This window comes from Halichoerus grypus, chromosome 6, assembly GCF_964656455.1.
Source record: "Halichoerus grypus chromosome 6, mHalGry1.hap1.1, whole genome shotgun sequence".
Lineage (NCBI taxonomy): Eukaryota > Metazoa > Chordata > Mammalia > Carnivora > Phocidae > Halichoerus > Halichoerus grypus.
The window spans coordinates 142,115,014-142,137,760 of record NC_135717.1 but is presented as its reverse complement, the minus strand read 5'-3'; the positions used below and the strand labels follow the sequence as shown (position 1 = coordinate 142,137,760).

General features: G+C 36.1%; 1 protein-coding gene across 18 annotated transcripts in view; it reads left to right on the top strand.

Annotated features, from left to right (window-relative positions):
• PPFIA2 (PPFI scaffold protein A2) overlaps window positions 1-22,747 on the top strand; it is a 471,063-nt gene that overhangs the window by 433,342 nt on the left and 14,974 nt on the right. For 12 of the 18 annotated variants that reach the window (XM_078076354.1, XM_078076353.1, XM_078076358.1 and 9 more), the window contains 5 exons: window positions 2,947-3,028; window positions 6,726-6,926; window positions 15,062-15,124; window positions 16,613-16,642; window positions 18,195-18,388. In XM_078076354.1, coding sequence (XP_077932480.1) covers window positions 2,947-3,028; window positions 6,726-6,926; window positions 15,062-15,124; window positions 16,613-16,642; window positions 18,195-18,388 — 570 coding nt within the window. The remainder of the gene's footprint in view (window positions 1-2,946; window positions 3,029-6,725; window positions 6,927-15,061; window positions 15,125-16,612; window positions 16,643-18,194; window positions 18,389-22,747) is intronic. The other 6 variants (XM_078076364.1, XM_078076355.1, XM_078076365.1 and 3 more) reach the window with 1 other exon arrangement.

The following is a 22,747-nucleotide window of genomic DNA, read 5'->3' as shown; positions in this document are numbered from 1 at the left end:
ATTATCTCTAAACAGAGTATGTGAAAACATCGGTCCTCCTTGAGCTTATATTTGATTGGGATATAATAGACTGAGGTGTAAATGATACTCTGTGTTCGAAGATAAGTGCTGTGGAGAGAAATAAATCAAGGAACAGGGATAAAGAATGTCTGGTGGGGGGCGAAGGAGGGAGGGGGGAGACACTCAGAGAAGGTGACATTTGAGTAAATATTGAAAGTAGTGAGGGAGTGAGCCATGTGGAGACAGAGGGCACAAGCATTCCACACAGAGAATAGTGGGTACAAGGGTCTTGAGGCTGAAAGGCCTGCGCCGTTTCCAGGGAACAGCGAAGAGGCAGCATCATTGTGTGAGGTAGCAGCTGAATCAGAGAGTTGAAGAGGGTAGGAGAGTAGATCCTAACTGCCGCTTTGCCTTTTATTCTCAGGGAGACAAGGAGTGATTGGAGGGTTGTGAGCAGAGAAGTTACAGTATCTGACTCAAGTTTGAACAGGTTCACTCTGGCTTGTGTGGTGTAATATTTTTAGAGAACTAGTCAGAAGTTTCACAATTAAAGTGTTCCAGCTTTTAAAAATGGCTTTTGTACAACTCCTATAATTCACCTCTGACAATGTTATGTGCTTCCTAGGTGCTGAGCGCCTATTTACTTGCCTTTTTACTAAATGTAGCAAAAAACGGCTGTAAATGTCTGTTTCTTCCCCTTTACTGCCACTCAGCTGCTACATCACTGAAAGTGTTTCTTGCCCTATTGGATATAACATTACAACTCCGAATAAGGCTCCTCAGCTCCGTGGAGGCCTGCTCTCCACTGGCTTGCACGTATCCCATGCCGAGTCCTTCCTCTGACCCCCCACCTTTACTGCTTATCCTGCTTAGAACGCCTTTCCACAATCCCTTCAAAGCCAGCTTGGTTGCCACAATCCTTCACCAAGTGTTTCCATTGCTTTTGACCCATATTCCAAAATCCTCCTGCTCAGAACGTGCATCACCGAGTTTTAGCATCTGTTTGTGTACTATATTGTGTTTTTGGACAGTTCATGTGTTTGCTTTTTCTATCTAACCGGGGATCTTGTGAAAAACTGGGGCCATGCCTGTATTCTCACATGGGACACAGGTCTAAGCTCACAACAGGTGCTTACAATGAGTACCTTATGGTTGGTTGGTTGACCCTTCAACCCCTTTCTCTCAATACCAGTAGCAGTGAGACTAGGCTCCTTGAGTCTGTTTTTCAATGAAGGAATGTTGGGAAGCCCGAGGGAATGGGGGATGGTGCAGCAATCCAGGTGAGGAAGCCCCTCTAGTTTTCACTTTGGATTCAGGGCACCCGTCACTCCTCCCCGTCACAGGTGCTGCATAACTGACAGGTAGAACTGACCTGTGCTTTCCTTGCTAGTCCCTCAAATGAAACAGCAGTTGATTTATATGTCTCTTCAGCTGCTCTAACTTCAGTTTTTGTTTTGCCTCTTTGTTTCTTTTTTCACACTGATTATTTGTTGGCAGCATCCACTGCAAATATAGAAGTTCTCACTGAAAAGCATTTTCGGTTATATACAGTTGACCATTGAACACTGTGGGTTCGAACTGCTCGGGCCCACTCATATGAGAATTTTCGTCGATAAATACACTACAGTATTATAATGTATTTTCTCTTCCTTATGATTTTCTTAATAACATTTTCTTTTCTCTAAATTTACTATAAGAATACAATATAAAATATATATAACATGCAAAGTAGTTAGTCTACTGTTTATGTTGTCAGTAAGGCATCCAGTCAACAGTAGGCTATTAGTAGTTACGTTTTTGGAGAGTCAAAAGTGCAATGCGGATTTTTTACTGTGCGGGGGGGTTGGTTCCCCTAGCCCCCGTGTTGTCCAAAGGCCAACTGTATCTTAACATATTATAATAAGCAATTGATTGTTTGATGGTGGGAAATAATCAAATGCTTCATTTTGGAGTTCATATATGATATTACTGATGGATTCCTAAGCGTGAAAGATACACATTCAAAAGAGCAAATAATATACTACGTTTTTATCATTTGTGTGTAAGATCAAAACATACTAAGGAACAGAGAATATATTTTCCAATATAGTCCTGGTCAGGTACATATCAATTTGAGTTTCAACACATATTTGCTATTTCAACAATGAACGACTCAAATTGGTTTTGTAAATGGATGTCAGTTATAAGGCTCAGTAGTAGAGACAGTGAATAATAATGCATTTGTCAAGGCTCTTTACAACATTTTTCTATCAGAAACAACCATTTGTTGTCATTGAGGTGTTTCATTTTCATTAAAAGCAGGAGTGATTATAAATGAAAAGGAATGTACTATTGAATTTCACACCTTACATTGCTTTCTAGTGATAGAAGTTAATTTCCCTCTGAGTTCTCTTTAAATGAGAGGTAATTTCATAGACTAGATTAAAAAAAACACACAAAAACTCAGAATATAGCTACCTGGACCTGGAGAGCATACTAAAATGAAGCACATGTCTTGAATGGGACTAAAATAACCAAATTTATCTACTGCCTCTATATACAGACATTTTCTCTATCATTGAAATCATAAGGAGAAGTGAGCAAGGCAGATGGAAGAAGCCTCATTTAGATCCCATGATGTATGCTTGAATATGTATATGTGGGCTATTTTCTTGTTAAAAAGATAAGATATTTGCTGATAATAGAATTCAGCTTCTTAGTCCATTAACATTTAATGTTTGAATTTTGTGAATAAATGTTGGGAGAAATTATTTTTAGATGTCCGTGTTTCACTCATAAAATCAGTGGGTGATTTCCATGTATTACTAAAAGGAAGAAAGAATTCTGTTATTCTGTATTATCTCAGAAAAAGTTTGTAAAGGATTATTGTAAAATATTGTCATTAAAAATAGTCACCACTGTCTTTTTCCATGCTACATAACTAATAATCTCTGCTGTGTACTTCAGGCATGAACTTCTAGAAGAAGCTCGGAGGAAGGGATTACCTTTTGCTCAGTGGGATGGGCCCACTGTGGTTGCATGGCTGGAGGTAAGAGAATTAAACCAGAAAGCTCTTAAATTCATCACTTCGGTTTGATACTTTTTCTAGATACAGGTAAGGATGGGTTCCTGAAGTCACAGCTTTCGAGTAGCCTGGAGTAGCTTGTAAAGGGAATATTTGCTTTATCCAGGGGCCTATGGGCATTGTTTGGATCTTACTCTGATACATTCTTGTGATTGGGGCAGAAGGAAGCACCTAGTGGGATAAAAGGAAGTTTCTCTAAATCTCACCATCTTCATGTCCAGAGAAAGAGAAGACAGCTATTGAGCCACACATCTGTTGTCGCAAGAAAACATCTGTCCCCATCCATCAGTCCAGAGTTCTTCCTCATCAGCAGGTTACAGAGAAGAGCCATCTCTATCTTCAACACTTCTGTGTTTTCCAAGAGATCACTGTCACCTGATTGCACAGAGAACCATTCCTTTGCTTGTAAATTAATTCTAGAACCTAATTCTCTAAAGCCTAGAGGCCAGCTAGGTTTAGCCACTTGGAATAAAGCAAGAGAATACTTAGCCCCTTGTTCTCCTCTGGGTCTGAAGTGAGTGTTATAATGAAACAAGAACTACATTCAGCATTTTCTACAGAACACTGGGCCCGGGGGGAAAAAAAAAGAAAAAACAGCACCTGAGCAGGGTGGGGGGCAGCAGGAGTAGACTGGGACAGTGGAAGAAACACACATTTGATCACAAAAGACCCCTTCGTACCACATATTAATAGTGCTCACTGCCTATTCCATTTGGTTCTCTAATGTGGGCTGCTAGCAGCTGCCGGGAGATGCCAATGTCAGGGCAGAGAAGAAAATAGGCTTTTCTTGCCTGGCAGAGGCTATTGGAACCCATTGTTTTAAGTGGTTGGAGATGATGAAATCACTGACTTTCATCATCCTATCATATCCAGAGCTAACAAATTAATCAATGAGGAAAAATGAAAACCCATTTTAGTTTAAAAACTAGTCTTATATAGATAGATATAAAGACATACTTTGCATTTTTTCTTAGACCGAGTGAAAGAAGCCTGGTCTTGCTTTATTTTATTTTCTCATATCAGTCAGGGGATTTTCAGCATATTAGTGATCAGAGCTGCTTCTTCCAAATGTGCTTTTAAAATTATGATACTTTAAAAATCAATTATAAGGCAACATGCTTAAGAAAGCACACTTCAAAATTGATAGCAGTTTTTTTGTTCAGTGTCGCTCCAATAAAATGAGCTGCAGTTTGACAGAGAGTTAGCTGCTATTTTGGCAAGTGATGAACAAAGCCTTAGATGAAAAAAGCTTTATGACATTAAGGAGCTAGGAAATGACAGGCAGTGAAATTTTGTGCTAATTAAACCTATCCTGAGCACACAGAAGTTGCTCATAATGTGCTTCCTAAAGTGACTCAAATTATAAAATGGAATAAATAAGATGAGTGAGCGGGATGATCCAATGACGGAGAGCTCTTAACTTTCCACCTCCTTTAGTGACTCCTTGTGTGCACAGCCTGGTAAGAATGATGTGCAAACATAAGTCTGATGCTTCACACACCATTTATCAACACCAGAAACTTTTTGAAAGTCTAATTAGGGATGATACCCATAACAGTGTATTGGCAAGCATTTGGGTAATATTATTCAGTATAGAAATCTAAATATCTTAGAAAGGGGGGGGTGAAAAATCATTAGAGTCCAGTGAAGGTATATTTAGATGTTTAGTTATTTTGCACAACATGAGTTTATAAACTAAGAAGTCCCATCTTCCATCATATCTAACGGTGCCTGTCAAGGTGAGGTCAATACCTTGTGCCGCACCTGCTGGAAGATAGTACGGACTTCTCAGTGATGGGCTCTACTTAGAGCCCCTCTCCCTTGTCTTTTATCTCTAATCACAGCCCAGGCCACAGTGACTCAACGATTTGGCTTTCGGTTTGTTTGTCTGCCTCCCCTATAGAGACAAGTTAGCCTCCTCATATGACAGAATTTTTTAAATAAAAGGATATCTAGTTAGGTTAGTTATCTATTACCATGTAACAAATTATCCGAAAATGTAACATTTATCTTCTTCATGGCTTCTGTGGGTCAGGAGTCTAGCTTGGGTTTCTGATCAAAGTCTCTCACGAGGCTGCAACCACGGGGTCAGCCAGATTGGCAGGCATCTCAAGGCTTGATGTGGGGAGAATCCACTTCCAAGCTGACTCTTGTTTTCACAGTCATGATTCAGTTCCTTGCCAGTGGCTGGCCGGAAACATCTGTTCCTTGCCACGTGGGTATCTCCAACAGGGCTGCGCACAACATGGCAGCTGAACTCCCCCAGAGCTAGAGCGCTGAGACGAGGGAGGGAGAGAGGACTAGCAGGAGTGAAGCTACCCTCTTTTTGTAACCTCATCTGGAAAGTGGCATCCCATCACTTCCACAATAGTCTATTCATTAGATATAAGACACTGGTTTCAGTCCAAACTCAAAGGCAGAGGATTACACAAAAGCAGAAATATCAGGAGGAAATCCCTGGGACCCATCTTAGAACCTGCCTACCACAGTGCCCTAGAAGTAATAAAGCTGACTCTCTTTGTTTTACAAATGAAGAAAATAAGGCCAAGGTTTAGAGAAGTTCCAGACTCACCAGTGACAGTGAAGCAATTAGAGCCCAGCCTTCTGGTCCAGAGCTCTGGGCATTGACGTTTGCTGATTTATAGCTTGTCTTCTTTCTCTTATTCTCACTTCTCACTCCTTTTGCTCAATCTGTTCATATCAACAAATAAAATAGTCCAAAAGATCACTATTTTGGACATTTAAAGACCAAGATTTAAACTGCTCACTTGCCTGTGCCCTGCTTCTTATTCATAGCTAATGATGGGGGGGAAGGGGAAATGGAGAGAATATTCCTTTTTCAAATGTGCATAATTCAAATGCTACAACACCATCCATGTGAGTTGGCATTCACCCAGCGCTTAAGATGTATGCAGACACCGTTCACCGATTCCATTGTCTTTTAAGAGCATCATAGCAAAGTTGAAAAATTGGAATCCCTAAGTTCTGATGCATTATTCATTTTCTTACTCTCTTTACCTAAAGTTTTCCAGATGTTTGTAACTTCAGTCTCTCCCTTTAGCACATCATTTTATCCTCCAAAACTTTGTCCATGCAGAACATCAACTTAAGTTCACACAACTATCGCATGCTATAGGTAGGTATGTGAGAAATGGGGCTTAACTACAATACAGGCTTGGATCAAAATCACATGGCTGGAGGTGGTAGAGCCGTCTCTTTCTGCGACAGAACTTCTTTGCCCTCAGAATTCCAAAGGAGATTGATAAATTGAATTCACGCATTAAACAAAGTCGATTGAGCCTTTACCTTATGCAGCTTGTGGCTGTTCTTGTCCTTAAATCCAAGGGGGCGGGGGTGGATTTGGTGATGTGCAGCTATTATGTTTAACCTAATAATATAAAATAGTTGTTAAATTGCACACCCTAGAGACCCAATTTCAAATCTTTAGTTCCATCACTGCCTAGCTGATATTTTTTAATAAATTGCTTAATGCCTTTATGCCTCTATGTCATCTGGGGAAAATAATAATAGCATCTGTCTTTTGGGGTTTGGGCAGTAAAAGAGTTCATACGTGTAAAGTACTTGGAATGGTGCCTAGCACATAAGAGACACTATTAACTCTTAGTATAATCTGTGTGTGTGTTTTTTCCCTATCCAACAGCTCTGGTTGGGAATGCCTGCTTGGTACGTAGCAGCCTGCCGAGCCAACGTGAAAAGTGGAGCCATCATGTCTGCTTTATCAGACACTGAGATCCAGAGAGAAATCGGGATCAGCAATCCCCTGCATCGCTTAAAGCTGCGACTAGCAATCCAGGAGATGGTTTCCCTAACAAGTCCTTCAGCTCCTCCGACATCCCGAACTGTGAGTCCGCTTATGCTCCTTCCCTCTCCAGTGCTGGGCAAATAGCAGTCTCTCTAAGTCCACAGAGCCAGACTGTGGCAGCACACATTTCAATGTCAGCATGAATTATTCCAAAGAGACTCAGCTTGCTCTTCATTAACCTTGCTGCTACTTTTAATAGGTTTTCAAGTGAGGAGCTGTGATTCCGATCAGACTTGAAGGCTGTGACCAAGATAGACTTTTGAGCTAGTTTCTAACTAAAGTCTACGTTTTTCTCCCAGGCAACAGTATCCCAAGTTTACTCTTTTTTAGGATGTTCCCTTTTAAAAAAAAAAGAACAGGAGATGAGCTGTTGGCATTAGTGCTTTCTGAAGATGCAATGCCGAACTCACTACTTCTTACGCAGTTTTCATAATTATGCAACTATGCAGATATTTGATATTTTATAAATACCAAGTGGAAAACCTTCCTTCAAATTCTCTTTGCTTCTCATTTATAAATCCCTATTCTTCTGATAATTGTGTCCCTATCCTAATGCTAGGAAAGAACAAAATGTCTAAAAGAAAATGCATGCCAGATGACAAATTCATATACTAAGAACAACTCCAAATAATATTCATTCTTCAGTCCATTCCTGATTTATATATATCTTTTGCTGGTAACGGATATGATTTCTGATGTTAACTGAATTTCTCTGGTCCCATGTCTTATGCAGAATAACAAAATATGAAAGAATGAGGTAAATTTGAGATGTGAGTAAAAGATAGAAAAGTGGTTATTACTTTATTGCAGTTTCCAGACACAAAACTAAACTTGAATATAACTTTTTCTCTGTGGCCTTCAACAGTCTGAAAGAATTGGCTTCATGTTTATTGCACCTATCTTTACATTCCTTCCCACCATACTAGATTCTAATGCCAGAAATACCAGGTCAAATTTAAAAAGGTTTTATCTTTCTTGCATAATTCCATTTTAACTTCTTCTAAATAAGATGTAGAAAAAAGATATAATTTAACAAACGTTATGTATAACATTATTTTAAAATGTCTATAATGTTGTATCCTCTAGCTGACGTGTTACTTAAGCTAAGAAATAATACAGAATATGTTTAACATAAAAGCTGAGTAGGCCATTAAAATAGGTATTGTAAACAAAATTCAGATCTGATAGAGTTTAATTTCCAAGTGAGAGCGAAGCATCACAGCTGGTTTGTATCAACACTCTTTTCCTAAGAGCAAATGCATACGTGTTTACTGAAAATGCAAAATTGGAGCCTTTGAAGTCCCAATTTCAAGAGGAAAAGTAGAATATATTTTATGATTTTTATTTAACATCCAAATCCATTTCTTAATGGAAAATAGAATAATTAAGTACTATTTTTCTAAAAATATCTAAGTAAACTTAAGAAATTTAAATCACAAACTATTAAAAGTAAGAGCATACTCAGTTGTTTAAAGAACAGTCAAATGTGGAGAGAACTTACAATGAGACTCTTCGCGATCTAGCGATCTAGCCTCAGTTCACCTCAAAGGCTTCATCTCCCCAGGACAGGATCCCAGTGACACAGAACTACTTTCAGCTTACTAAACTTTCATGCTTGTGGGTGATTGTGAGCTTTTGCAATTGCTCTTCACTCTGTCTGGAACATTCTTCCCACTCCAGGATCACCATCCTTCCCCAATTCATCCTTCATCGAATGATTCGTAAATGTTTTTCCTTGAAAAAGCTTTCACTATGCACCAAAATCTGGTTTTTCCCTTCCTGCGTTACCACTCCATATACTTATAAAAACCAATTAAAATTTTTTCTTAATTTATCTTCCACTAAAGCCAACCAAGGATATTAACAGTTTTCCATGGCCTTAATTCAGTGCCAGGCAAATTATAGAGAGTAGTCAGTAAACATTCATCTTAAGAATGGTGATTGTACACGTCATTCTACCAACCAATGCAGAGGCTGTAAAATCTATATGGTCTTGACTTCTATGTCCTTCTACCATAGGACAGCTATGGTAAAGAAAGTAAGACTTGCTCACCACTAGGTTTAGTAGGAGATGAGATAGTTTAATTCCTCAATGTTAGGCAGAAGCAAAAAGTTATGGAATTCCAAAGAAAGGGTTTGAATAAGCCTTCAAAAAGGAACTAACAGTTCAAAGACAGGTAATATATTATTAATTAATTATTAAAAATTACTAATTTTGTTCAATATTAACTTTTGGATAAGACACCTTTTCAGTCTATTTCTTTTATCTTTTTATAAAGATGAATTATTTCACATCATATATTATTTTATATTTTTCTTTTAAAACTTAGTAGTATAGCATGAACATTTTCCTCATATTATTAATATACAATTACAATATCATATCTAATTGCTGCATAACTCCTTCATGGAAATACCATAATGTATTTAACCAAATCCCTAATATTGTACATTTTGCTTATTTAACAATTTTCATTGTATTCACAATACCATAGTGGATGCACATATAGCTATATTGTTGCATAAACTTTTTCCATAGCAATATTTATGTATAGCGCATTTATATTCTTATTACTTTTAAATCTAAATCGCCAAATTGTATTGTGTAGCCTTTTCTTCATCCTTTTGTTAACATTGATTGTTACATTGCTTAAATTTATATTTTTAAAATTACTACTAAAGTTAAAATGTTTTCATATGCTTATTGATTTAGTATTTAAATGAATTACCTATTAGTAATATTTTCCATTTTTCTAAAGGATACAGGAATATTCCTCTTTCTACTAATGTGTAAAAATTCTTTATTCAGAGAGGATATATACCCTTTACCAAATACTGATGCAAGTTACGTAAAAGATAAATTGTATCTATTTGTTATAATAATAATCTGCTGAAAACTTTTTCTTCCTTTTACTCCACCACATGGAAGTATTTACTCATTTCTAATACATTTTAAATATGATTTGCTTTGCTTATAAATTTCTAGTAATGAATCCACCATATAAAGTGAAGACTAAAACATCTTAAAGTCATCACCTAAAGTTATATATTAAGATTCACATTTTATTTTATTTATTTATTTAATTTTTATTTTTAGAGGGGGTTGGGGGCGGAAGGAGGGGAGAGAGAGGATCTTAAACAGCTCCATGCGGAGCACTGAGCCCAACGCGGGGATGTTATCGTGTCTCCCAGAACACTGTAATTAGTTCAGACCATACAAAAGTTTCTGTGTGTTCAGGTTTGGGTTCGTGTTCCTCAGTCAGGTGTATCTTCCTTATTTTCTCAAATTTTCAAGAGAAAAATACAAGGTTGTTTACTTAGGCTTTTTTTTTTTTTAAACTGAACAGAACTTCTGTCTGATTCTGCCTCCTTTCCTGTCTACATGAAATGGGCCAGACCACCAAAAGGAAAATCTAATATTTACATTTATTATTTTCTTGGGTCAGCCCTAATTTTCCAGCTTTCTGTTTCTTCTTCCTGAGCTGCTGTTACTGTGGAAAGTCTCTTACCTAATAGAATAAGGATGGAGATATCAGTTCATTGAAATATTTGGTTAAAGAGGGAATGGCATAAAGAATAAGTACATGCTTTAAATATTTTATCTTCAATAAAAATATGTAAATGTTCAGGCACTTGTAAATTTTAAATAAAACACTTAGGACTTTTCTTTGAGTACAATTCCAATGCCTGGAGTTCTACATTATCTTTCTTTTATAACTTCATACATAAAACATCTTCAATTTTTCTAGTTTGAGTTTCTTTTTAAAGTGATAACTTCAGGATACTCAAAAAGCTATTTGAGTGCAGAATCCTCCTGGACATTTACAGTCTTTTCCCCAGACTTTGATGAAGTTGTATCTCATTGATGACATGTTATAAGATTTGCCTAGATCTGTCTTTCCAAGTAATTCAACTCAGTGTTCTTATGTGAGTGAAACTTATTTTCATTTTATGTAACATTTATTTAAATTGCATAATTAAAAAAATAGTGCAGTATAAAAAATGGGTTTGGGAACGCAGGATTCAGCAAATTCGAGCAGAAATGTGAGGCATAAAATAGGCATCAGTCAGCACAATATACATGGGAAACAAAGAGCATTTATGAAACAAAAGATTTACTGGAGTGGAAATTGCTTAACAAAATTTCTAAAGAAATTGTTGTAAATTTCTAATGAAATTATGATAATATCCAACATCAGTGGATGCCTAAGTGTCAGGTACTGTTTGAAGTGCTTTACATGTTATAACTTATTTAAGCCCCACAACAACAACACTATGAGATAGGTACTTTTTTTTATATCTGTTGTATAGATGGGAAAAACTGCTGTACAGAGAGGTTAAGTGACTTGTCTAAGGTCACACCACCTTGTTTGCCTCAGAGTTTATGCTACTATTAAGTACACCCTCCTGCTTCCTGCATCTACCTGTTTTCTTCTCTTTTACAGCACTCTTCCAGTCCACTTTGGTTCCCCTTTCTATTATTAGTAACCTCATAATAAAGTGAGGTGCAATTGTGCAAATGCTAGTCTTCATATAATAAGAAATATTTCTCTTCTTATATTGAAAAACATAAAATCAGATGGGGAGAAATGTGGTTCTGGGCCATTTCGAATGTGAAAAGTAAATGTCAAGTTTATTTACTTTGTAACTCAATTATCAAGTAGAATAATACTGCAAAATGACCTAGGAAGTAACAGAAGTTACTTCCAGGTAGGTAAGGTTTAGGATTATTCTGAGGTCTTGCTGCTTTACTTATTTTCAATTTCTGCCAGCAAGAGAAGTGATTATTTTCCCATAATTAATTTTAATGAGTTATCCCTTAAACTAATTTTAATATTTATGTTGTAACTCTCTCCTGAATGACTTAATTAGGTAAGTGCTTTAATCCTCAACATCCGTTAGGAATCTTCCTCCTAGTTCTCATTTGATAATACTATCTATATATTCTACTCTGATTGGACTAAGGTGAGGCAATTGAGGCAGGTCAAGTACAATACTGAGGGAGGCATGCTCTGTCAGGTGCTGACCTTGCATTTGCACAGCCATGAAAGTGAGTGCTTCCTTAAGTTTAGTCCCCTTGACACCTTACCTGCTTTATCTTAGTCTCGGAACTGTATCAAAATTGATTATATTATAGTTTAAAATTTTCAATATTTTTTTCTAGTATGAAGTACATTCCTAACCCACTTAACAGATATAGAATCTAAAACTTAGAGAGGTTTAGGAAATGTCCTAGGGTAGTTACTGAAAAGTGGCATTGCTAGAACTCAAGCGTCTTTATTATAATTTGGTAAATTTCCAGATAGTTGAAATTTTAGAAATCACCTATTAGATTCAGACTATTAACCACACACATATACACACATACATACACACACACACACACACACACACACACACACATGAAAATGACTATAGGTAGGTATTCTTCAGCTCAGAATTGGGGACTACAGCATAGACTGCCAAGGAATGAGTAAATCATTTTCAATGGCTCTCAGAGAACCACAATCAAATTATGTGATCCTTGTCCTTTATGCTTTTCGAAGCTACTTTTTTACACTCTTTATCTTTGGACCCCAGGCATAGTATCCTCTGTCCTTTGGTTGCTCAAAGCCTCGCCCTCTAGCTATTCCCTAAGATATGCTCTTCACTGGAATGCTTATGCTCTACAGCAACCCTTTATGACTTACCCAGGTGAAAGTTCCATACCTTTAGCAGGTGATGAGGAGAAAGAATTCTGAATAATTGACTTATGGCGCATGGGCTTGCTTATAAAATCAACTTGTTGAAACCTCAACGAATGTCTAAATGATTGGGTTGTGCAGAAGCTATTTTATGAGTTACTTTACAAGATTCTAGAACAGACAGTGTTCTTCACAAGTAAAACTACAGGTCAAAAGAGAACAACTAACATACAACTTAGGTAAGTTTGCCAGCTGTACTTAAGAAAATTGCCCTCAGTATATATTATTTTGCATGTAAAGAGCTACAGATAAAACCCTGGCTTCAAGCATCTTGCCCAATCCAGAATATGGTGATAGACTGGCCAATATAAACTTTAAGATAAACTCTGAAGGGGATTATACATGTATGAATTCCAGTATGAGATAATACGGGTCAAGTTTCTTACAGAAAGAGGGAGATCTTAATTATTTCGATTCACAGTTAACAGAGAAGCTACAAAAATCATTGTAAAACGAGACTGGCTTAAGTGAATTTCAGGTAACCATCACAGCAGCTCCCTTTGAACAAACAGTACAGCCATTCAGGCGAAGCACTGTGGTCTCTGGGTATAAAGGGTATGTGACACAGGAATGTTAAGTTCTTTTTAGTATAGTACACTCTTCACAAAGTTAATAAAAGCAATATATTCCAAGTGATTTAATGATTCATACATCCATATGCCTCTGTTTATATATATATATATATATTTTTAAAAGATTTTATTTATTTATTTGAGAGAGAGAAAGCATGAGAGGGGGGAGGGTCAGAGGGAGAAGCAGACTCCCTGCCAAGCAGAGAGCCCGATGCAGGACTCGATCCTGGGACTCCAGGATCATGACCTGAGCTGAAGGCAGTCGCTTAACCAACTGAGCCACCCAGGCGCCCTGCCTCTGTTTATATTGAGCACCATTCCCAAAAGCTGGGAGTAGAGGGGAGGGGCTCTTAATAACATAGATGACTCCGGTATTCAAAATAGTTCCTAAGTACACATAGTTTTATCTTATAGGGAAAAATTCAGATATACTCTAAATTCCAAAACGGTAGGAAAATGAGAATTTTGCACATATAAATTTTACATATATGATGGCTGTCCTCTGGGATTTTTTTAAGTAAGCTCTATGCCCAATGTGGGGCATAACTCCCCTTTGTTACTCAACTATATATATATATATATTCTTATTCTATATTACGCATTACTCATATATATATAATTCTCTTATAAATGAGATTTCTCTTATATTGAATTATACTCATCAGTTTAGTTTATATGTAGTTATTTTTCAAATTATAACATAATTTTTAGCAGAAGGAAAATTAAAACGGTACTATGTGTTGGTAGAAGAGGCCAGAGAGAGTTACGGTGGAGGCTCATGTTGGGACATCAATTTTGCTACTTCCAATTCTAGACCCCTTCCAAAACAAGTTGTAAGCAATGTATGGGATATAAATTCCATTGTAACTATAGGATGGACGTACTTGGACAACCCTGCAATGTTCATAAGGATTTCTCAGTGAAATGGTGGAATTTAATGGGAAGTGGTTCCCTGTAGCCGTTCCCATCAACAATATGTCTGATCTGTATATTACTAACTGGACTTTAGTTTAGAAATTGTGCATTATTCAGTGTATAGAGTAAATATCATGGGTTATCTTATTTAGAAAACAAATGCGACTTTATAAAAGAATAGTGCCTGCTAAAAGGAAAATTTCCTTTTACATCATGTTCTTCTCTATAATGGTATAGGACACTGCTGAGAAATTGGGAAGCTTAGGTTTTGTAATTTCTGACAGCATTTAGTAAGGTTAAAAAAATACCCTTTAAATTAAAAATAGCATTTTACTTCTTTTTCCTCTATAAGAATATAGGAAAACAACATACATAGGGAATTATAAAAGGAAGGAATCATTTGGGAAGAACTGATATTAGTTTCCAGACAGATGATGGTAGTGCTTTCTGCTTTGTATTGACCACCAATTTTCTCTTTTCAAGGACATTGAAGAATCAAAACTTTGTGAATGAAATACTGGTAATTGTACAACAAAGTACCTGTGCTTTGTTTTCTGAAGAAGAATAAATACATTCCCCTACAGATCAAATTTAATCAGTTCTTTATGATTACAAAAAAAAAAAAAATTGGATCCAATAGCTCCCTACCTTTGAAATGCAAATCATGATTTGGCCTTTTTCCTGATTAATAATCACAGGAGCATCATTTTAAATCTATCCCACAGGAGCTTCACAGCATGCCTCTTTCTATTTAATCTTTTTAAGTAGAAGAAAAAGGGAGCTCTGAGCAAACCAGCAATGCTGTCTGTCCTGTGCATGCTGTAGAAGCAAGAGCACTGTCGTGGTGCTGTGGGGCTGGTAACTTACAGTACTGCTGCCTTTCTTCTTTACCACTGCTTCCCTCCCGTGGACCCCACTGCTCCCCCCCGGGCCTCCTCACTAGCCTTCAGGCAACGTTTGGGTGACCCATGAAGAAATGGAAAATCTGGCTGCTCCAGCAAAAACGGTTAGTCTTATGGCTTTGTTGAACATGAAGAAAAGTTATTTGGCTGCTATTGGGATGAAAAAGCTATTTTGTGTGTGACAGATCAGAGTAATGGGTATGTTTCCATAGCGATATGCGTGAAAACTAATATTTTTCGTTAAGGTTTCATTTTACTGCACTTGGACATTGTTAATGAAACAGAGCTAGATGGTCATAATGAGTTTGTAATATGCAGGCAATAATCAAGAATTTTACAATGCTTATTTATCCATTTTGCAACCCTGGGAATTTTTAGTAACAGATATCACTTAGTATTGTGCATATTCACAGGTAATACATGTTATCAAACCCAATTAAACTGGTAATAGAAAAGTTCAGATTGAACACTCCTTTTTTTCTTTTTCTTTTTTAAGATTTATTTATTTATTTGAGAGAGGGAAAGAGGGGAGAGATAGAGGGAGAGGGAAGAGGAGAAGGAGAGAGAATCCCAAGCAGACTCCTTACTGACCACGGAGCCCAATGTGGGCCTCAGTCTCATACAACTGAGATCATGACCTGAGCCAAAAATCAAGAGTCAGATGCTTAACCGACTGAGCCACCCAGGCGCCCCGAAGACTCATTTTTAATACAAGCATTTAGTTTCTTGTACTTTACCAATACAGAACTTAAAACTCCACCCCTCCAAAAAATATTCTGTTCATTTGATATTCAAAGCACAGGCTTAAAGAAATTTTTAATGACTTTGATTATAATTGTCAGCTTTTAAAAATATAATATTACATATACTCATTTTTCATTTAAAGTAACAAAGTTGGGTATGTCATACATTTTATTCTTAGCAGCTTCTTTTAATTTAATGTCCTTTTGGTTGTATCCATATGTGAAAAATTGATTATCTAGTTTATGAAGGATAAAAATGCCAATGTCATTTTCTAACTATATTTCTAGTTCAGTTTGTTGGGTTTGGTTTTACTCTTGTTTGCTTTTGTTTGTTGTTGACCATTGCTGAAATCTGTTTGATTACCACAAAGCTTTGTTAGAGGGAAACAGTTACTTTTTGTACTTCATTAATTTACTTTATGTTAGATTTTTTCATTGTGTGTGTGTGTGTGTGTGTATGTATGTATACATTTACGTGTATTGTATACTTGTATATATAGAATCAGGAATTTTTATTGTAGCTTTTTTTTTTACATTTACATTTGGAAAACAACATACTTTTAAGAATTAAAAAAAGATTTGGAATGACCAGATCAAATACATCATGAAAAGCCCATATGTCATATGTGTGTATGTTTAATTGGAATTAACTAAAAACTACATGGTTGCTCTTGAACTGCTAAATTGATTACTGTGGGTTTAATAAGGATCAGTGTATTTATCTACTTAAGTCATAATTAACTATTTCAATAACAAACAATTTTGCTTCTGCTAGAATAATTTTACTGTCTTCATTTGAGATTAATTATATTCATCTGCTTTATTAATCATTCCCTGCTGCTAACACAGAAAGAATCTGAGGAAGGAAGCTGGGCCCAGGTAGGAAATTCATATGCTCTAAAACAATATCATTTAGTACGCTATGAGGATATAAAGTAAGAAACTGTAGTATGTCATAATATTATAAATCTTCACTTAGCTTAGGGTTAAGCTAATATGTATATTTGAATTTGTTATGTTTAATACTATATATGTCTTTTTAAATCACCATATTTTGCAAAGAAAATGATATCATTTCATACCTGGCCTCTTTCAAAGGGAAATTTTCTTTCTTTTTCAAAAGAAGGAACTGTAACTTAAATTTCTCTGAAATTGCCCCTGAATATATTTAATCAGGAATCATTCAAGTTGGATATAAAAGGGGCTGTTAAAAAAAACCTTACGAAACATATGCTTTAAAGTATAATGGAAAGCCTGGGCGGCCTGGGGTCGAAGGCCATGTGTCAGCATGAGACTGCAGGTCCGAAGTCACTTCCATTAATTGAGACAGCCATATAAGATAGGCATCTGTACTTTGAACAAGCATGTGTGTTTGCAAGGAAGCTGCACATTTTTCAGCATTTCCACATGACATACAACCAAAAGAATTAATGCACGTGATTACGCATCTGATTCAAACCTTTGACTATAAGAAAAACTTGGTAGTTATTACTAGGACCTATGTTTAAACATTCAGTAAATTAGGGTGGTATTTGGTTTTGATTTTGGTAAGAATTTCATCCTTTTTAAGAACACACAAAAGAAGGGGAGAGCCTGAGACTTTCATTAGAAATACATGTTATAATTACAACTGTGAATTTGTTGTAACATAAAGAACTGTAAAATTAGTAGATAGTAATAGTCCTTTTTAACAATTGGTTTAGAGGTGATGGTTGACTTCAGTTTTCATTTTGGCTGTCATGAACAATGCTTGGTTAGATGAGTTCTTTCATATTGTTATATTAAATAACTAGATTATTTCTTTGTTTTTTGACCATACCCTGCTTCTTAAATACAGAGTCTATACTGATTGATTTCTAAAAGAGACTGATTGTTCCCAATGACCTTTATGGACCACTGGCTGCATGCTTCACTAGATAACAACAGTGTCCACACAAAGCTTCAGCATTCTGTCTCTCTAAACTTGTTGCTCCTTTCTCTACTTGTTTACCAAGGTCTCTACTTTCACGTTGAGATTTGCAATTATACCATAGTAATGGTAATAGTAGCATAGAAGAGATGGTGGAGTATTAGCAGACAGATAAAAATCAATTAAATTAAATAAACTTACCTATACAAAGAATCTTTAAACTCAGCGTTTATATTATGCCATTAATTGTTTTTTAATTTAAAAATGCCTATTTGTATATAATGTAATTTCTTTTCAGAAAACAAAACAAACACAATCATTTCCTATAAGCAGGTACCATGATACATGAACCCAGAGTTCCATTTTATCAAATTAAATCAAATACTTAAAGCCTAGATATTATTTCTGCTTTTTTCCCATATATCATAGTAATTAAATGTCAGTTATCATAATATGCAATATCCTCCTATTACCATCTCATCTTATTGGCTAAGAAACTTGACTGCTATAAAACAATTCTAGTGTCCGGTTTTTCTACAGACTCTGGCTTATGGAGATATGAACCACGAGTGGATTGGAAATGAATGGCTTCCCAGCCTGGGGTTACCTCAATACAGAAGTTATTTTATGGAATGCTTGGTAGATGCAAGAATGTTAGATCACCTAACAAAAAAAGATCTCCGTGTCCACTTAAAAATGGTGGATAGTTTCCATCGGTAGGTTTTTTTTCAAATAATAATTAAAATGAAACGATAAATAATGTATATATTACTAGAACAAAAAGATGTCTAGGAGATAGAGAATTATGCTGTTGAAAACGTCTGTGTGCATATACTTGGCAAATATTTTCATGCAGCAAATTGCAGGGACTATCTAATGTAGAGCTTTGTACATATTATGAGCTCAAAGTTTATGGAACCACACATGTACACAATTCTCCTGCAGTGTAAATCTTTTTTTTTTTCTGTATCTTTGGGAAATTCCATGTTTGTGATTTGTATCTGTGTATGTTTTTATATTAGGAAATTATTTATTAAGAATAAAATTAAGTCAGGGGCGCCTGGGTGGCTCAGTCCTTAAGTGTCTGCCTTCGGCTCAGGTCATGATCCCAGGGTCCTGGGATCGAGCCCCGCATCGGGCTCCCTGCTCCGCAGGAAGCCTGCTTCTCCCTCCCCCACTCCCTCTGCTTGTGTTCCCTCTGTCGCTGTGTCTCTCTCTGTCAAATAAATAAATAAAATCTTAAAAAAAAAAAGAATAAAATTAAGTCAGTTTCAACTCTATAAATATATATATATGGTTATAAATTATATAATTTAGGTATATACTAGAAAAAATTTGAGAGAGTGCTGAATCCTAACCATTAGACTACCAGGGAAGCTTAGAAAAAATTTGAGAAGGAATTTTTCTCTGAAGAAAATGTGGTTTTTTTGTTTTCATATAAATATTTTAATATTTTTATTTGTGCATGAATTTTCAGAAAAAAATACCGAATGGATTGTGAGACAGCCATAAGGACACATGAATAAAATGAAACCTCTTTTTTCAAGTTGTTTACCATCTAGGGTGAAGAAGCTTGTTATAATACCATGTCATAAATGTCATGCTAGTATCTTTGGAGGTTAAGTGAGAAATTGTCAGTTGGATTATGATTCTTTTTTGTTCACTTCAAGTTTTATTTATTTATTTTTTAAAGATTTATTTATTTATTTATTTATTTATTTATTTATTTGAGAGAGAGAGAGCACACCAAGCAAGGGGGAGGAGCAGAGTGGGAGAAGCAGACTCCCTGTTGAGCAGGGAGCCCAATGAGTGGCTCAATCACAGGACCGTGGGATCGTGACCTGAGCCGAAAGTAGACGCTTAATTGACTGAGCCACCCAGGTGCCCCTCAAGTTTTTGTTTAAATTCCAGTTAGTTAACATATAGCATAATATTAGTTTCAGGAGAATTTATGGTTCATCACTTACATACAACACCTAGTGTTCATCACAAAAAGTGCCCTCCTTAATACCCATCACCAATTTAACCCATCCCCCACCCAACTCTCTCTATCAACCCTCAGTTTGTTCTCTATAGTTGAGTTTGTTTTATGGTTACATATATAGTTTATTATGATGATAAATTAATAAATATAAATCTAGATGATTTTGGCTTGCAAAACCCTATTTGTTCACACCCTGTCCAACATTTAATTAGTGACTGAAATGAAAATGGTATAAAAAATCAAATATGTTGATGACATAAAGTTAGGATAAAGAGATAATAATTGGAGCTCTTCAATTAAACTTATGGAGATGTTTTGAATCTTAATGCAGTTGTTGACACTGTTGGATTAAATTTAGTAGAGATAAATATGATGTAGTTTTTAAAAACCATTAAAATGTTGGATGGGAATCCATGATTTAAAAGTAGATCAGGTGAAAAAGGTATGATTTATACTTGGCACAAAAATCTCAGTTTTGGTTAATGGCTTACAGGGCATATTTAGATTGTGTTTATTTTCAGACTCAATAAAGTCCTACTATATGGTGAGATGAAAATAAGAAACTTGTAATTTATGGGTATTAAATTGTTATTGATAAAGTGGTAAGAGCCTGGTGGAAAAGTTGAATTAATTTTTAAAAATTTCTTTAATTTATTTTTTTATTTTGAGAGAGAGGGAGACAGAGCGAGCAAGTGAGCACCCGTGCAAGCTAGGGGGAGGGGCAGAGGGAGAAAGGGAGAGAGAATCTTAAGCAGGCTTGACTCCCAGCATGGAGCTGGATGCGGGGCTCAATCCCACGACCCTGAGACCATGACCCCAAGACCATGACCCTGAGACCATGGCTGAAACCAAGAGTCAGATGCCCAACTGACTGAGACACCCAGGCACCCTGAAAAGTTGAATAAATTAGACATTTAGCTTGGATAAAAGTAGACTTTAGACGTTTTCCTATGTTTTGATATTATTACATGATGGAAGAATAGTATTTGCTCTGTTGAACATGTACTTTTCTAGTTCAGATAAGTGTAGATAGTAGGGTGAATGACTTCTCTTCAATAGAAAGAACAGCTTTGTATGACTCCCAATTACCCTATTGTATACACATTATTAGGCAATGAGTTCCCTGTTCACTGAACTCAAATTTTACATGGTTGTATTAGATTTTCGAATACTAGAATCTTTGATGATATATTTGTGCCTGTTTCCCATTCTTCACTAGATTTTTAGTTGTTTTACATTATAGTAAAAATGATTATTACAATGATCGTTTTTTTTTTTTAAATAAAAATTACTGAAACAGGGTTCTCTTGGTTCAGGGAAATACACAAACTTCATCTTTATGCTATACTTAGTTCTGACTTAAAGCAGGTAGTACTGACTGCATAGTGCATCCCACTGTCGTTTTATGGCCCAGTTTTCCATCTGATAGACATTGGTGTAATAATATATATCCTCCTTGCAGTACAGTTTTATATTACGTATAAAAACTTGGCAGAAATGAGCCAAGAGCCATTGGTTTAACCTCGAGCTACCTAATGTCTATGACTATTATTACATCAGTATTATCTGTTTTTCCACTACATTAGTTTGCTGGGGCTGTCATAACAAAATACCACAGACTGGGTGGCTTAAATAACAGAAATTGATTTGCTCACAATTCTGGAATCTAGAAGTTCAAGATCAAGGTGTCAGCATGATTGGTTTCTTCTTGGCTTGCAGATGGCTGACTTCTTTTGTGTCCTTACATGATCTTTCCTGTGTGTATGCACTTCCCCGGTTTCTCTGCATGTCCAAATTTCCTCTTCTTTTTTTTTTTTATTATTTATTTATTTTAAGAAATCTCTACACCGAACGTGGGGCTCAAACTCACAACCCTAATATCAAGAGTCACACGCTTCTCTGACTGAGCCCTCCAGGCGTCCCCAAATTTCCTCTTATGAGGACACCTACCAGTGAGACTGGAATAGTACCCACCTTAAGGGCTATATTTTAAATTACCTTTTTAAAAACCCTATCTTCAAATATAGTCATATTCTGAAATACTGAGGGTTAGGGCTTGAACATTTGAATTTGAGGGAACATAATTCAGCCCATAACACTTTGACTTTTTTCCCATTTCTTCTGATTCTGAAATATTGTAACTCAGCATTGTCCTTATTAAAATGCAAGGCTTAGAAATGCATCCAATGCTTGGGTATAACCTGGCCAGTGTGTATGTCTAAATTTCTGTGTATTTCTAAATAAGAAATCACTAATAACAATGCTCTTTACTCTTGAAGCCTAGAAATTATTTTTTCCTATTGTACTCTTTCACATCTTTTATATCTAATATCACCATGTCTTCTTCTTTCTTCTCTCTGAACATCTCTACTGTCTGGGTTTTCTTTTTATGATCATGGCAGTTGTCCTTTTTGTGCCCTTTATTTTCACAGCACTGACCCCTTAATTGATTTCCCTATCCTTAGATTTACCTATTTTCCCCATCTCCGGTTTTCCTGCCAAGTTAGTCTTCTTACACCAAAACCAAGAAACCATTTATGATCAATTCTTTTTGCTGTGAAAACCATCCAAATAATTCTCTGTCACCTAGATGTATTCCACGCTTATGCTGAATGAGGCTTTCCTTAATGTTACCCCATTCTCCATATGTAATCATATTCCTCCTTACTTCCTGGCATGGATTTCCAACTCTGTACAGTATGTCTCACTATCACCACACATTTAAAATTTCATTGGCAACGCTGTGTTCATGGTGCTCCATTTTCTTTAATAACCCTTTCTCTGCTACCTGACCTTTAAGGATCTGATCAGTTTTCTGCTCTCCCACAATATCCTTTCCACACAGAATTTCATTATCTGCTGACTTATTTCTTTCACATACTCTGTATCGCTGAAAGGTGGTGGCTATTCATTTTGGTATGTGGTTCTCTGTCTTACTTTAACTTATTCATGTGTTTGTATTTCTTTCTCATCAGCTTAAGAAGAAAGTATTCATTTTTTATAAATTCCTTCCTTTCATCACAATAGTGGCTTTAAATTCTTTCCAAATGAATAAAATGTTCATTTGTCTGCAAATAATGCCAAAATAGCT